The 15,951-nt window shown below is 41.8% G+C and overlaps 1 protein-coding gene across 4 annotated transcripts in view; it reads left to right on the forward strand.

Moving 5' to 3' along the window:
* LOC126407843 (contactin-1a-like) overlaps window positions 1-14,835 on the forward strand; it is a 92,552-nt gene extending 77,717 nt beyond the window's left edge. For all 4 annotated transcript variants that reach the window (XM_050073090.1, XM_050073087.1, XM_050073086.1 and 1 more), the window contains 9 exons: window positions 1,942-2,103; window positions 2,423-2,572; window positions 3,176-3,246; window positions 5,265-5,499; window positions 6,550-6,653; window positions 8,301-8,490; window positions 8,595-8,707; window positions 8,817-8,973; window positions 12,467-14,835. In XM_050073090.1, coding sequence (XP_049929047.1) covers window positions 1,942-2,103; window positions 2,423-2,572; window positions 3,176-3,246; window positions 5,265-5,499; window positions 6,550-6,653; window positions 8,301-8,490; window positions 8,595-8,707; window positions 8,817-8,973; window positions 12,467-12,543 — 1,259 coding nt within the window. In that variant the 3' untranslated portion in view covers window positions 12,544-14,835. The remainder of the gene's footprint in view (window positions 1-1,941; window positions 2,104-2,422; window positions 2,573-3,175; window positions 3,247-5,264; window positions 5,500-6,549; window positions 6,654-8,300; window positions 8,491-8,594; window positions 8,708-8,816; window positions 8,974-12,466) is intronic.
* Window positions 14,836-15,951: the final 1,116 nt, after the last annotated feature.

Here is a 15,951-nt window from a genome sequence, read left to right on the forward strand (position 1 = left end):
GTGTGATGCCATGTGATGAGTATTTGATGACTAAAGCGTGTAGGACATCATAGATTTCTATCTCTCACCACAATATTTTGATAAGGCGAGCTGCTGATTTCTGTTCTTGTTCTTCCACCCACACACAGATATCGACATGCACAACATAAACACTGCCACTCTTCCACATTGCTCTGTCTGTCATTTACTGTATTTCACCTCCCGGATGAATCATCAGGCTTTGTTTTCACCCTCCACTTCCTGATGAGTGAGAGCTTGCCTTACAGCCCTCCCCTCGGGTCTTGAAACAGGCCCAGTGTTGGCGGACAAAGGGTCTCTTCAGATAGGAACCCAAGAGCTCTAGCGGTGATCTGGCTGCCAGTGATCCCTGTTGTGCCTTGGGTGTGCTGCCACTGCTGCTGCTCTCTGAGCAGGTGTTGACAGATTGCCAGGTGAACGCACAGCAGCTGACTGTAACGTTTCCCAGAGTGGAACCAAAACACAGGCCCTGGGCCGCTCCTAATGGAGTGCCAAATGCCAGCAGTCCGGGGCGCAGCGAGAGAGAGATGAAAGACAGCCATTTATCACAGCAGATGAGGAAGCAGATCTGCTCCAGGAGATTGTCCCGGGCTAAAAACACAGCTCTGCACCTGTAGCTTGTTATTAGTAGGGATTTGAGATAGGTTGAAGAGCTGTTTTCATATGACGGGTGTGCATGTTTTTGTAGCGTAATGTTTCAGTCCTGCCTGGAACGGTGTTGAAATGTGCTGCGTTAATGTCATTGTCTGTGAATTAGGAGAACTCTTCAGAAACTTTATTAAATTTGGTTCTGGGGATACAGTATGCCAGTTTATAGAAAAGCACCGCCTGATATCACACAGGATTTCTAACTCTGTTTCAATGTTCAGTCTGACACTGCGTCCACTCTGACTGATTTCTTTTTTCCCTGACCAGTCACTGGAGACCAACATGTCCTCCTGAGTCTAACCAACGCTTATGCATGGTCATGTCAACACACCTGTTTTGCAGGGGGTTTATTTTAACTGCGAAACCACATTTTTATTTCATGATGGCAGACTAATCACTCAACTTGCACTTTGTAGACTGGGCAGATTCAAAGGTCTGGACCCAGGCAACTGAAGCAGTTTGAAAAAATTGTGCTAAGCATCCATATGACACATTTAAAATCTGTACAATATTTCATCCCTTACATTGAATTATAAAAAAGTGTAGATATGTCACTGCTCTGCCTTCCCTCCTGACTCGTGGAGGAGGGAGGAAGCTTAAGGGCTGTCCAGCTTTGGCTGTCTAATCGCCTTACTTGTCTCAGCTCATATTCATGACTTGGAAAAAGTAAATCCTGGCTGATTTCTGAGGCTGTGGGCTGGGAGGCTAACCTTGACACAGTCTGGGTTTTCTATTAGGCCATTTTTATGTTCCAGGGGAAGATTCGAGAGCAGCAGGAGGACCAAGAGAAACACTGGATTCAAAAGCTTTCACCTAAGCTTTAGTTCATATATGTCAATGGGCTTTAAGCTCTAATGCCTTAATCCATCAGTCTTTGCTGATGTCTTTTAAAGAAGACACTAAAAAGAGAGAAATGTAGGGGCTTTGATGTGCTGTGTTTCATATGCATCAAACGGTGGTCTTGCTGGAGACTGGTGTTGAAGTATAAAGTTGTTAAACGGCCGAGGACTGTGGCAGAGAATTTCCCCATGAGCTTGAATAAAGATAAAGCTCTTTCAATAACTCTGTACCCTCTTTCTGTCTGCAGTTTGTGGGCAAGTAGGACGCTCACTGTCTGCCTGAGGGATGAGTCAAAGTTGGCTCTTGTGGGGATTTTAACTGGTGAAGGCTAAGGGACAGTGTCAGTAATCTCAACACGGCTGCACGGCCACTCTTGTATTCATCATCCATCAAACAACACTTTTAAGTTGTCTCTCATTCTCTCCTTTACCCCAGGTCCCCCCGGTGCCCCAGGTGGGGTGCGAGTGGTGAACAAAACTGACAAGACCGTGATGTTGCAGTGGAGCCGTGGAGCAGACAACCACAACCCCATCTCCAAATATACTATCCAGTACAGGGACTCCTTCTCAGGGGAAGTCTGGAAGAATGCCACCACATGTGAGAACTCCAGCACACTCGTTGGTCAAATAAACACTGCTGCTTTAATGCTGAGCTGGCTATGGTGTCATAATAATTTGGGTCATGGCAGGTAGTGATACTGTAGGCCTACATGGTGGTTAATGTCTCTTAAAGATGGCTAAAATATAATTTGGTTATGCCTCAAAGACTTAAAATATAGGAATGTATTCCAAAACTGGAACTTTGTTGTTGTTTTAGGTATATTTCTGTTAAATTGTGGGAAAGCAAAACCTGTGCTGTGCTGTGTTTTAACATATTTCTTGGCCTTGTTTAATACAATCTGTGCTTTTTTCTCCAGCTCCTGCAGACGTAGAGGGAAATGCAGAGGTGGCCACAGTGGTGGATCTGTTCCCCTGGGTAGAATATGAGTTCAGGGTTATTGCATCCAGCACTCTGGGGACAGGAGAGCCAAGCAGCCCGTCCCCTAAAGAAAAAACCCTGGAAGCAAGTAAGATCATGTCCTGACTTTGGTCTCACATTCGATACATAGACTTACTGTAGGAAGACTCAAGATAACTTTAAAGGTCATGTGGAAATGTGGTCATGCAGTGCAGCTTTCCATTCTGACATTTATTCTTCATCATTCTATTATAGCACTGTTTACTTATGTTAAGTATCGCTGTAGGAGTGAGTCAGCACAAATCCCATCAGTCCGTACTTCCTACAGCAGAAGCACGCTGCCAAACTCACCACACAAACCTCTACAAATGAGCACTTTGCTGAAACTGTACACTGAAATTCAATTATAAAATGGAAATCACAGGCCTACAGTTACCTCTCTTAAAAAAATAATCATCATTCGAGAGCGAGTTGCGGGACTCGAGGCAAAACAAGGGAACTTTTGCCTCTCTGTCTCCGTCAGTGGCAGAGTTCCCACATTGACATTAAGGTGTTGCATTTGGCACAGGTCAAGACATTGATATTGTGTTTGCAGAGGAAGGATGTTTCAGTGCTGCTGCCAGGGGTAGGTTACAGCCTGTGTGGGTTGGCTTTGTTTGTGTGGATTCTTAGCATGTGGGCTCAGAGTTCTGCTGTTGCTGTCTTATTGTAGGTCCTGTAGTGGCGCCCTCGGATGTCGGCGGCGGTGGAGGGTTGAGCAGAGAACTGACCATCACGTGGACGGTAGGTCTGGACTTCCCACTGGACACAAGGGTCAGAGGGGTCATATGTAAAAGCTCACAGGAAGGAGACATGCTGTTATCTCACCTTAAAGGGATAGTTCAGTATTTTAAAGTGAGGTTATATGAGGTGGTTAGCCATAGTCAGTGTGTTACATACAACAGATGTCAGTCAGCACGTCCCTAGTTTGGAGCAGCAGGCTCGAGTCCGACAGGGAAGCAGAGCAATGTGCTGCTATGGACAGCTGGTCAGCACCAAAACATATTTTAGCCTCTAGGCGGTATCTAATTTTTCATACCTTCCAGAAACCTCACTCTCGGTTGAGTCTGGCTCAACTGTCTCGATAACTTGCACTTCATTCAAACTCAACAGAAACAAAATAAAACTTCCCCAAACTGTCTTGGTTACTCCTGTGACTCATCCAGTTAGTTAGTCCACTCTTCCACTAATTACCAACTCTGGTTTGGTCGAAATAAACCTGAGTTGTCTCTTGGTTGTTGCTGGCTAACTGTTTACGGTCCTCTGTGCCGGAAGGGCACCAAAAACAAACAACAAGTCCCATGTTATTCCTCCGCCACTTGGAGTCGCGGTGTCTTTTAGCTCAGCTGCCTGTTCTACCAGCAGACATCGGAGACTGACCTCTGGTGGCACGTGCTGCACGCTACATTAAATGACTTTAATAGAAGGAGGAGCGCCTGTATTTTTGACGACATAGAAAATGATACCGTGGGGATTACTTAATACCCTGGTATACTGTAATACCATGATACCACCCAAGCTTATTAGCCACATAAAAAAGTCACACCTAAAGAAATCAATATCAGTTTAAGTCTACACTATATTTAGAATATATTCCCACCTTTACCTTACTGTCAGACAGTGATTTTGACAGGCAACTGAAACTGTTACGCCTACTTTAGTTCACTGTCAAAGCCGGACTCCATTGAGAAAAACACTAATTTAACATTCCTGAACACAGGAACACATAGTATAAACTCATAGTGATTTTTTTTGGCAGGACTTTATTTAGGTTGCTAAAACATGTTTTGTTGCTGCCCCCGTCCACAGCTGTACATTGCTTAGCTTCTGTGTTGGCACTCCTGCTGCTTCTCCAAACTGTGGGCATGCCAGCAAACATCTACTGTAGGTAATACACTGACTATGGATAACTACCTTATAAAGCCCAACTTCAAAAAATCTAAACTATGGGTCAACTCAAACATTTAATTAACTAAGCTAATTTTAAGTGAGGGAAAAAAAATCCATTTCGAATTATGATTATAACCTTTATTTTAGAGCACTATTCAAAACAAAATTACAAAATGGTCCCCAGGATAAAAAATACACTCCACTATATAAAAGAATCAGACACCACTTTGATAATAACAAACAGAGGGAAAATGCACACCATTTCCAGTGAGGTGCTCATGACTCAGATGCATTTATTTCAATTTATAAAGATTGACATTTTGGCAAAACTGATTTTTTCAGGACCATAATTTTGATACTTCAAGTAAAAAGTGGTCCATGGATTTAAAGCAAGCCCATGACAAGTTTCCAGTTGCTTTTAAAGGCAATCAACAGATCAAATATATATGGCAGAGATCTGTCAAATTAGAGCCGAGCACACCACAGACCATAAGCTGGAACTGAAGAAGCAGCGCTGGGTAATGTCACACTTTGACCAATCACTTTCACTATCACCAAAAATCAATGACTGAACTGAGTCATTATCCATTTCCCCGCTGCAGCCGTGGATGAATTAGCTCTCACAGGTAAATTGCCGTTTGCTCGGCTGAGTTATGGCCTTTCAGCTCCCAAGCAGCTGGAGGATGAGGCGATGTGTTAAGAGGTTAGCGCCTAATGCAGGCACGTCTTACTGGATATATGGTGTGAGAGTAAAGCCATGTGCCAAAAAAGGAAATGAGGCATGAGGACAGATTGAGAGGGACGAGGCCACAGAGTGCATTGAATAAAGCATTTACCACATTAAAGTAACTATTTGATGTTTCTGTCATCAGCCAGTACAGCCACAGTACTACTACGGGCAAAATTTTGGCTACATCGTGGCCTTCAAACGACAAGAAGGATACGAGTGGAGCAGGGTGACTGTACCTGACCCTCAGGCCAAGCGCTATGTCCACAAAGACCCCTCCATCCTTCCATCGACAGAGTTTCACGTCAAAGTCAAAGCGTTCAACAGCATCGGAGAGGGACCTTTCAGCCTAACAGCCACCATTTATTCAGCGCAGGACGGTAAGCACTGCGGAGATACACAGCTCTCAACACTGAAGCATGAAAGGGGAAACTGCCAAAGTGATCTCAAAACGATGTCACAGATCGACCCGATCCTGTTTTCTCAGTGTCACAGAGAATGAGGAATTCTTCAACATGCCAACACTCTGCTATTTCAATCTGTCAGTGTCAGCTACTTATCACTGGCAGGCTTTCTCAATGGAGTAGGACTCATTTAATAGGAGTTCTCATGTATAGTTGTGAGGAATTTTAATACCCCTTGAAAGTGAACCCATCTTCCCCTCTCTCCGTCTTTCCTTGTGGAGGGATTATCATGATCTATGTAGCATGAACCAGAAAGCTGATAATTCGCTCAAGGATGCAAAGCATTTAGCCTAGTTATTAACTTCCACTGACAGACAGTTGAGATAACCACTGGCAACCCAGACATGATGGGTTACAGAGATGCCCGGTTGCCTTGGTAACCCACTTTGGGAACGCTTGCTGTTTGAGTGCCTATGATTTTATAGCTAAGCCTGCGAATGTGCTCTGCCTCTGCCGGGGTGTGACCATTTGTATTTGTGTGCATGCTGCTTGTGCCGTATTGTTTTTCTTGTGTTTGTTTCTGTGTGCAACACAATGACAGTATGTGATGTGTCGTTGGTTCGAGGCCCAGCACGGCAATTTAACATTCGGGGACAGTTTCCTGGCAGGGACAGAGCACACACACCGCGTAAGTGGCCAATAAGTCACGGAAAAGTGTCCGATGGCCCAGTGAAGGGATGTGGGCCAAGAGAGATTTCTGTCTCTTCACTCGCTCCTTACAGTGATTAATTCACATTTCTAAAATGATGCTTGAGCACCACTAAAAGAGAAATGGCGTTTCTATGGCCAAAAGAAACAGATAAGGAAATGCCAGAAAGTTTATGGTCAGGGTAATGGAGCCATTAGCATGTAAATATATTCATACATATAAAATATGCTACATTGCAATGTCAGGATCGCCCCTGAAAAACTTGTCCTTGAAACCTGTGACCTTTTTACCAAACTGTGCTCTTTGTCTCTCCTCAGCTCCATCTGAAGCTCCTGTAAGTGTTGACGGCAGAGCTCTGTCTGCCACAGAAGCCACTGTGTCGTGGCTGCCGCTCGCACAGAGCAATATAGATGGATACCAGGTCAGTGGAAAATTTTACTGAGGCATCCTGGTAAAAAAAAAAAAATCTTAGCTACTGTATGTGTGAGACGTACTCTGGCTTGAGTCATGTAATAGCTAAAAATGTGGCTTTATAACTTGGTTTAAACTACTGTATTTAGACACTCCATGGCTGGAAACAATCGCAGTAGAGTCACTAAAATCTGTCAAAGTGTCAGTTGAGGTCCTGGTTAATTTGGCGACACCTGTAGTCACTGGTCTTTCATTACTTAAATGCTTTTAATGTGAAGCTGCAGCAGAAGGAAATGTTCAGTCTGTATTGCAGCAACTTCACACAGCATTTGTTAGCGACTGTCACCCTCAACACTGCAAATATATGAATATTGTAACTCTATCATCAGTGGGCAGCAGGCTCAGTCACCATTGTGTTACCTCATTCAGCGCCAGACAGTGACTGAACAGATGTTTTTTCAAATTAAAATATTTGAGAATGTTAATATTAGTTAATATTATTACTTTAATATGTGTCTTTTAAATGCCTTTTTTGAAATCATTACTACGAACATGTTGCTTTAGATATAAAGTATAGAAAATAGCTGTGTCTCAATTCAGGGGCTTCAGCCCTCGAAGGCTGCATTTGAAGACTGATTGCGTCACATCAGCGTGACCAAGACTGTTCCATTTAGAAGGCTCCTGCAGACATGCAGCTTTCTTTCCCAGAATTTGAAGGATGCAACGGATGAATCCTTCGTGGTCCAGCGCCGGTGACGATTATATGTCAATTTAATTTTTATATACTTTATTAATCCCCGAGGGGAAATTCAATTTTTTCACTCTGTTGTCGATTACACACAGGTCAGAACACAGACATGCACAAACAGCACCTATACATGCACTAAGTGGAGAGATGTCAGAGTGGGGCTGCCCATGACAGGGCACCTCGGCAGTGCCCAGGACGTGAACTGGCACCTCTCCAGTCACCAGACCACGCTCCATATTTTGGTCCGGACGGGGACTTGAACTGGCGACCCTCCAGTTCCCAACCCAAGTCCCTATGGACTGAGCTACTGCCTAGTTGTTAACTAGCTAACGGTTAACTGTTGTTAACATTACTATCAGCTAAAAGCACACAGCTTAAACAATCTTAATTTAATAAGTTTGCTTGAAAATGGTCCATCAGCCTGAAATATATCAAACGACGGTGAATCATCTCCTCAAGTATTGAATAAAAAAATCTACATATTTAGTAGCAATCTCTGGGTCCACGATTTAGGGATAACTAACTTTATAGCTTACTCCTTCTTTTATCAAGCGCAGCTGGTTGCTAGATAACAGGAACACCAATGGGTCGGGGCGAGAACAACTGGTGATGCAACCAGGAAATCTTCCGCAGAACAGACAGAGTTTGGCTGATGCGGTCTTCAAAGGATGTGGTTGAGGTAGACTGCCAAGGCCATGTCCCTGAAAGGCTGCAGCCCCTGAATTAAGACACAGCAATTTTTTTTTTTTACAAATCTTAACCCATTTTACGTATCGTACTTTGCATTTTATGATATTTTTCCTTTCCTCATGATATAAACCAGTCCTTTTAAGTGCTGTGAAAGCAAGGTGTGTACACCACGCCAGTGTTGGATCCCAGTCATCTCACCTCTGTCCCTTGATGTCTTAGGTGAAGTACTGGAGAAATCAAGAAGACAGCGAGGGAGGGGCCCAGAGGGTGGTGGTTCCTGGCAGGGAGAACCACACCAGGCTGGAGGGTATGAAGCCCAACTCCCACTACATTATAGAGATCCGGGGCTACAACTCTGCAGGATATGGGCCGCCCAGCGATCACCTCCACATCCACACCAAGAAAGCCCGTATGTTGAGCTTTAAATCAGTTCAGTATTGATCAGCAGTGATCTGACAGAGTACGTGTCATTTTAATGTGATTGTTATTCATAACTGTTTTTCTGTTTAACAGCTCCAAGTCAACCTCCCAAAATTATTGGTAAAAAGTTAAAGGGCCATGTAATAAATATTGCCTGGGAACATGTGGAACCACTCGCTAATGAGGCGTCGATAGATGGTTACAGAGTGAGTACACTTCTACATTTACTTTTACACAGGTTATAATGTCTCTGAAGTGAAACGGCAGCTGCGAGGCACCTTCCATGTCTTATAACTTGTATGTGTGTATACCTAGGTGCTGTATAGGCAGCAGGGCCACTCCACAGGCACTCTGTACACAACCAGTAGGCGGTACATAGACCTCCCCATGCCCACAGATGGGAACTATGTGGTGGAGGTGCGGGCGCACACAGAGGGGGGAGACGGGGCTGTGGCAAAAATCGACATCACAGGTAACAGACAGACTCCCCTTCATTCACAATTCTGAGTAATGCAATGAAGTGATTAACTTTTGTGATCCTTGTTTCAGGCTTTATCAAAAAAAAACTTTGGATTTTTAAATTAGTCTCTCCTGTTCATTTCTATCTTAAAATAAAAAGGCATTGTATTCAATAGATATTAAATTTTCACAGACTATCATAGTGAACTAAGGGGCAATATATGGATAACTAGCAGGTGTAACCATTATATACTGTATGTCTGGATATATTTCCCAGACTATTCTCAGCTGTCCATTTATTTTATACTTTTACAACCCCAATTCTAAAAAAGTTGGGATGTTGTTCATAACATGAATAACATCGAATGCAAATCTTTTTTTGACCTGTATGCAATTGAATGCAGTACAAAGGCAATATATTTAATGTTCAAACAGATAAACTTTATTGTTTTTTGTAAATATTCTCTCATTGTATTGTATTTTTGAATTTAATACCTGCAACATGTTTCAAAAAAGTTGGGACAGGGGCAACAAAAAACTGGGATGCTCAAAAAACACCTGAAAATTCTGCAGGTAAATGGGTTGATTGGTAACAAGTGATGGTATCATGACCCGATATGAAAGGGGCATCCTTGAAAGGCTCAGTCACTTACAAGCAAGTATGGGATGGGGTTCACTGTTTTGTGAAAAACTGCATGGGGCAAATAGTCCAACAGTTTAAAAACAATGTTTCTCGAGGGACAATAGCAAGAAATTTAGAGATTTCACCATCAAAACTCCTTAAAATTATCAAAAAAAATCAAAAATCTGTAGAAATCTCTGCACAGACCCACAAATAATGACCTTTGACCCCTCAGGCAGCACTGCATTAAAAACCAACATGATCGTATAAAGAATATTACTAATTATGACGATAACATGCAGAGATGCAGCCGACTTCTCTGAGCCCAAGCTGATCTGAGATGGACTAACACAAAGTGAAAAAGTGTGCTGTGGTCTGACGAGTCCACGTTTCAGATTGTTTTCGGAAATAACTGACAGTGTGTCCTCCGGGCTAAAGGGGAAAAGGACCATCCAGTTTGTTACCACAGTTCAAAGTAAAGTCAAAAACCAGCATGTGTGATGGTTTGGAGTAGAGAAGTGTTTGTGCCCATGGCATTGATAACGTGCACATCTGCGAAGACACCATGAATGCTGAAAGGCACACACAGATTTTGTAGCAAAATATGCTGCCATCCAGACGACGTCTTCTTCAGGGATGCTCCTGTTTATTCCAACAAGACAAGGTCAAACCACATTGTGCACGTGTTACAACAATGCAGCTTCGTAGTAAAAGAGTGTGGGTACAAGACTCGCCTCCCTGCAGTCCAGACCTGTCTCCCATTGAAAATGTGTGCCACATTATGAAGCTCAAAATACTACAACAGAGATCCCGGATTGTTGAGCAACTGAAGTTGTTTATCAAGAAAGAATGGGAAAGACTTTCAGGTTCAAAACTTCAACAGTGAGTGTCCTCATTGAGGTTGTAAATTGCGGTCAATATCATTGCATAAAGTTGAAACCTTTTTCCTTAATATTTCTGTTGTATTTTATTTCAAACATTCACATTTGGATGTCAGTAAGAGAGTTATTAGCTAGATAATGTGTTATTTATGTTTCCATGGTCACACCTTGTTTTGAGAAAAGAGCTGGTAAGTTGAGAGATGTTAACAGATGGGTGGCAGAAAAGCAGTTGAGGCTTCCTTTAAATTGTTATGTTAGATGAACACTTACATCAAACTGAGTGAGTGTGAGGAATCTCTTGTGATAAAACACTGCTGCACTCTGTCTTCACCCAGGTTTAGTTTCACATCAGTGGAACAAAAATTAAGAAAGCCTTTATATATCTAATTTTAAATCCATAGTGCTGAGGCGACACGCTGTGACTGTTCGTTTCTGGCCTGCCATTTGCTAGTGAGATTATACAAGGTTCAGAGTTGGCGGTAGGTTATCATTTGTCACAGCTAGAGGGTTTCCGCAGGCCGGAGCAGAGCTGTCACTTCAGGTTTCATACCTTAGATTGGAGGGCTAAGATGGGAAACTTTACGGTCCGTGACTAAAGCCTTGATAGCCCCCTGACTCGATCCCCTCACTGGCTGATGGACTGACAGGTAGGCTGACTGGGTAGAGAAGGCCTTAAGCCTCTGTAATTGATCTTGATGAGTAGAGGAAACCCCTCCTGTGGTTTTCTTTATCCCTTATCGTAGAGTCCAGACCCACCTGACAGCTTGATTTCACAGAGCCGGGAATTTAAGCCGTGGGGGGATTTCAAATGCAGGGCATTGACAAATGGAGGGGCATTTAAGGTGATCTCTGCACACATGGGGCACAATATCACACTACGCACACCAAACATGGTTTTTAGTTTGATGGATGAGAGCCGGACCCTCGAGGGACGTATAGATTTGTTTCTCAAGTCAGCAGCAAATTTGACTGTCAGTTCAGATGTTCTCATGTCTCTGTGCTGGCAATAGCTGTAGCCGGAGGCATTATGTTTTCAGGTTGTCCGTCCATCCATAAAAAAGAATACCTCAAAGAATACCTCAAGAATGCCTGGAGGGAATTTCTTCAAATTTGGCACAATTGTCCACTTGGACTCAATGATAAATTGATGAGATTTTGGTGGTCAAAGGTTGGAGGTCAAGGTCACTGTGACCTTGTCTATTTCATTCTCGTGGATGCCATATCTCAAGAATAGTTTCCTTAAATTTGGTACAACCGTCCACTTGGACTCAATGATGAATTGATTCAATTTTGGTGGTCAAAGCTCAAGGTCACTGTGACCTCATCTGTTTCATTCTCGTGGACGCAATATCTCAAGAAGGCCTTGAGGGAATTTCTTCAAATATGGCACAAAAGTCCACTTGGATTCAAGAATGAACCAATGACAATTTGGTGGTCATAGGTCAAGGTCACTGTGACCTCAACTGTTTCATTTGTGTGGACGCAATATTTCAAGAAGACCTTGAGGGAGTTTCCTCACAGTTGGTTCAACTGTTCACTTGGACTCAAGAATGAACTGATTACAGTTTGGTTGTCAAAGGTCAAGGTCACTGTGACCTCACTGTGGCCGTAATGCAATAATTAATGTGCTAATTGTGACAAAATTTCACACACGTCTAATATAATATGTTGATGAAGTGATGACATTTTATACCCAAAGGGTCAAAGGTCAGCTTCACTGTGACATCATAATATTCTGCATAAAACACTTTTCTAGCCATTATTCAATGTCATATCTCTCAAACGTTCGGTCAGATACTGAATTGGTGACACTAATCTTGGGTGGCCATCTTGAAACTGTTCTGATTGTATAGATCTTCTGTGCTGCCGAAGGGAGGATGTGTGTGAAGCATCCATGTTTTCACAGACGTGTGTAAACTGTAAGTGCAGAGTCATACAACCATGAAGCGGTAATTGTAGTTTAAGCAAAAACTGACATACCTTCATCTCTGTGTGTCTCTCAGGTGGAGGTGTGGTGTCTGCCCCGTCTCTCGGTGTACTCTCCCTGCTCCTGGTGGCTCTCCTCTGCCTGAACCTCTGAATGTAGCGCCATCTTTGTCTTCACTTCCCGTGAAGGAGACTCTTAATGGTTGACGCCTAAAAGGACTTTGGGACTCTTTCCACAATCTTTTGGTTCTACCCCGTAAAACCCGGGACGTCATATTCCAACTCTTCCCCTCTGGGATATGTTTGTGGAAATAGACACAGAAATGGAAAAATTGGAAAATGGACAAAGACATCCTTTATTTATCCACAAAAAGCCTCTTTGGAGGAGTGTCAAAGGAGTTCTGTCAACTTTTTAAATATGCCTTATATAAACGACTGCACTTATCTTTCACAATAACTTGTTTTAAAATGGATCATGACTGAAAGTGTGAAGACAACACTTTAGGTTTGGCTGACAAGTCTTTTTACATCATGAAGCCAACCTTTCTTATATAGATAAAGGCGATGTTTGTTCAGAAACGTGGGCTTCATTTGATCTGATATTTTGGAAAATCTATCCTACAGTGCATTCCATAGTTTAAGGTAAACAAGTAGCTGTGAAGGATAAGTGTACGAGTTTATAAAAATGTCTTTATGTCTTTCTTTACTTGCAGTTCAGTGGCATTTTCTTCTACTTTTCTTTTTAAAACAGAAGCACACCCTTTGTTACAGAGATACAGTCAAAGCAAATCTCATCCTTTCATACTTGATTTTTTTATTAACAAACATCATAGAGGAAAGAGCAATTTATGTCATGCTGAAATAATATATCCAATAATTGATATTGTTTTGCTATCTAATATACTATGGATGTTATTTGAAGAAAAAATAGATTGGTTTGACCTGCAATCAGTGCTTATTCACAAATCATAACATGAGCTCTATTGATAGAAAAACCAATTTCAAATTGTGTGCATGTTGACATTGTAAACATGGAAAGTTTGAAATGGTTCAAAAGTGAGTTTCGACACAGGGATCCCTACGTGCAAAGCTGAATGTAAAGCAAACCACAGGAGCAGGAAGTGAACTGAACAACATATCAGACATGCAGTTTCAAATGCAGAACTGCAGCAAACAACATGTGCCCGTGGTTATTTTGATTGCTTGCCATTATATTTGTACAACTGTGCAGTGATCAAGTCTTTGCCACAACATCTGGGTCATTGTTGAACTAAACTGAAACTAAAAAAAAAACTTTTTGTTTTGACTGTATCATTAGGACCTCAGTGGTACCAGCTGGTGCTTGTAAAGAATGTTGGCATTTTATTTTGTGTTTTCATCTCTCTCGTTTATGGCTTTGTGTGAGAGTCACTATTAACAGTTATAGTGAACGGTAGCGACGCTCATGCCCTCCAATAATTGTGCAATGTATGATTCATCTGTGGCTACTTTATATTTTCTAATAAGACAACTTGCCTAGCTCCGATAACAGTAATTATTTCATTTCTCATTATCTGGTAAAAACAGAAGGTAAGCAAAGCCATCCGTGTCCGCAGTAAGAGCCCTTCAGAAGCTCGCGACGTTGTTTCCACTGCGTTATTTTTGTCTTTTTATTAACATGTTATCAGAGATATATAAACATTATCAACTGTTGTTGTTTTATTTGTTTATGATTATTATATTTGTACATCATGACCCACCTCTAGTTGGACAGTTTCAAAGTTTATTTCCCTCGAATGGAGGAAGAAATGCTGCGTTTTGAATTCCTCCCAATTCATTTCCTGTGTGACTGATGCTGGCCGTGCTTCTACATTGTGACTAATATATCAACATCCACCACAAAGTGCTTTTCCCAGTTTTCCTTCATGCGACAAATCATAAAAAAAAAAGAGTTGCCAAATGCATGAATGCCTTGAACTCTGACGTTTTGGACGAAGCAGCGGCTCTACATTCTAACGTGCATGACATTGGAGACGACACGGTACATTACTTTGCAACAAATCAACATCATAGCAACTTCTCAACCTCTCAGCTTCGTACGACATACATTCCATTCCTGAGTGACATCCCTTTACGTCAGAGACAGCGTAGATCTGAAGTCTGATATGTGCATTAGCTGCTGAGCTTCATTTAGCACGTCATCTCAAATGAAGTCGTGGGGAGAGGATGTTTAGGGAGGAAATGTTAAACTGACTAAAGGAATCTCACTCATTCAAGTTCAGAAAAGATCCTGCAGTCTCGCGCACACGATGGTGGGGATTTGATAGCATCACTGGTGGCAATGGAGGCATGTTTGGCTGTTTGCTGGGGGTTCGGTGCTTCGCTGGACTTGAACGGCACTTGTGAGGGATGACACTGGAACCTCTCATTGGCTGGACAAGGAACAATAAAAGTGTAGTTAACTATTGAAGATGTTCTGGTGTTTTCTCTGTTGCTTTGCAGTGACGTCTGTGACGTGAGGATCCAACAATGTGAGTTTACTGTGAGTGCAACTGGAAACAATGTCTCAGAGCACCTTTGGCTGAGTTCTGTGAGTCAGCTTTACAACCCATGATGAGAAAAGTACTCAGTAAGTAAACAATGTAAAAACACTCCACTGAATTAAAAGTCAAAGTGCATAATTATCAGAAGAATGTGGTTTAGTATCATGATTAGAAGTATTCCTTATGCAGAATGGCTCCTTACAAAGGACAGATAAACCAGACAAATAGATATTAATTACAACTATACAACCCAAAAGTTGCCTCTATAAATAACTTATACTAGTCTAGTCTATTGTCTTGATAGGTTTGAATAACATATAAAAGTATGAATAATTGCTTGTAAACTGCTGTAAAGTATGCATCAATAGAAAGCAGTACCCACAACTTTAATATTGGAAGTAGTTGAGTTAGAGCTACTTTCTTTAATACTGTTGGTATCTTTGTTGTGTAACAATGCATCATAGCTCCATATATATTTTATATGTAAAATATGAAGCTGCAAAATAACTAGTAACTTCAGCTCTCACATAAATGGAGTGGATTAAAAAGTACAATATATTCCTCTTTAGTGTAGTAGAAGTATACAGTAATATAAAATGACAATACTCAAGTAAAGAGCAGGTATTTGAAAGTTGTATTTAAAGGTACACTATGCAGAATTTTCCTAAAAAAGCAATGTATACGCTCATACAGCATCCCTTTCAGTCATCACTTATGACCCACTAGAAGTGTGGTGGTGTATTTATCTAGAGACTCTCCTCGTATTTCGCTGTGCTCAGGACGTTACTGGACACAGCGTGTAGGTGAGGTGAAACTACGAAACACTGATGAAAATACACAAATACAGTGAATCTGACAATTTCTGCATAGTATACCTTTAAGTAAATGTACTTAGTTACATTCTATCACTTACACTGAACTGAAGTTTCAATCAAAACTTTGGTGTCACTGTTCAGAGGGTTAAAGTGTAGATGTTGCATATGACCCCGACTCTCAGTTTGAACATATAGTATGTTACGCTCATGATACATTTACAGTCA

Source organism: Epinephelus moara, chromosome 20 (genome assembly GCF_006386435.1).
Source record: "Epinephelus moara isolate mb chromosome 20, YSFRI_EMoa_1.0, whole genome shotgun sequence".
NCBI classification, from domain to species: domain Eukaryota; kingdom Metazoa; phylum Chordata; class Actinopteri; order Perciformes; family Serranidae; genus Epinephelus; species Epinephelus moara.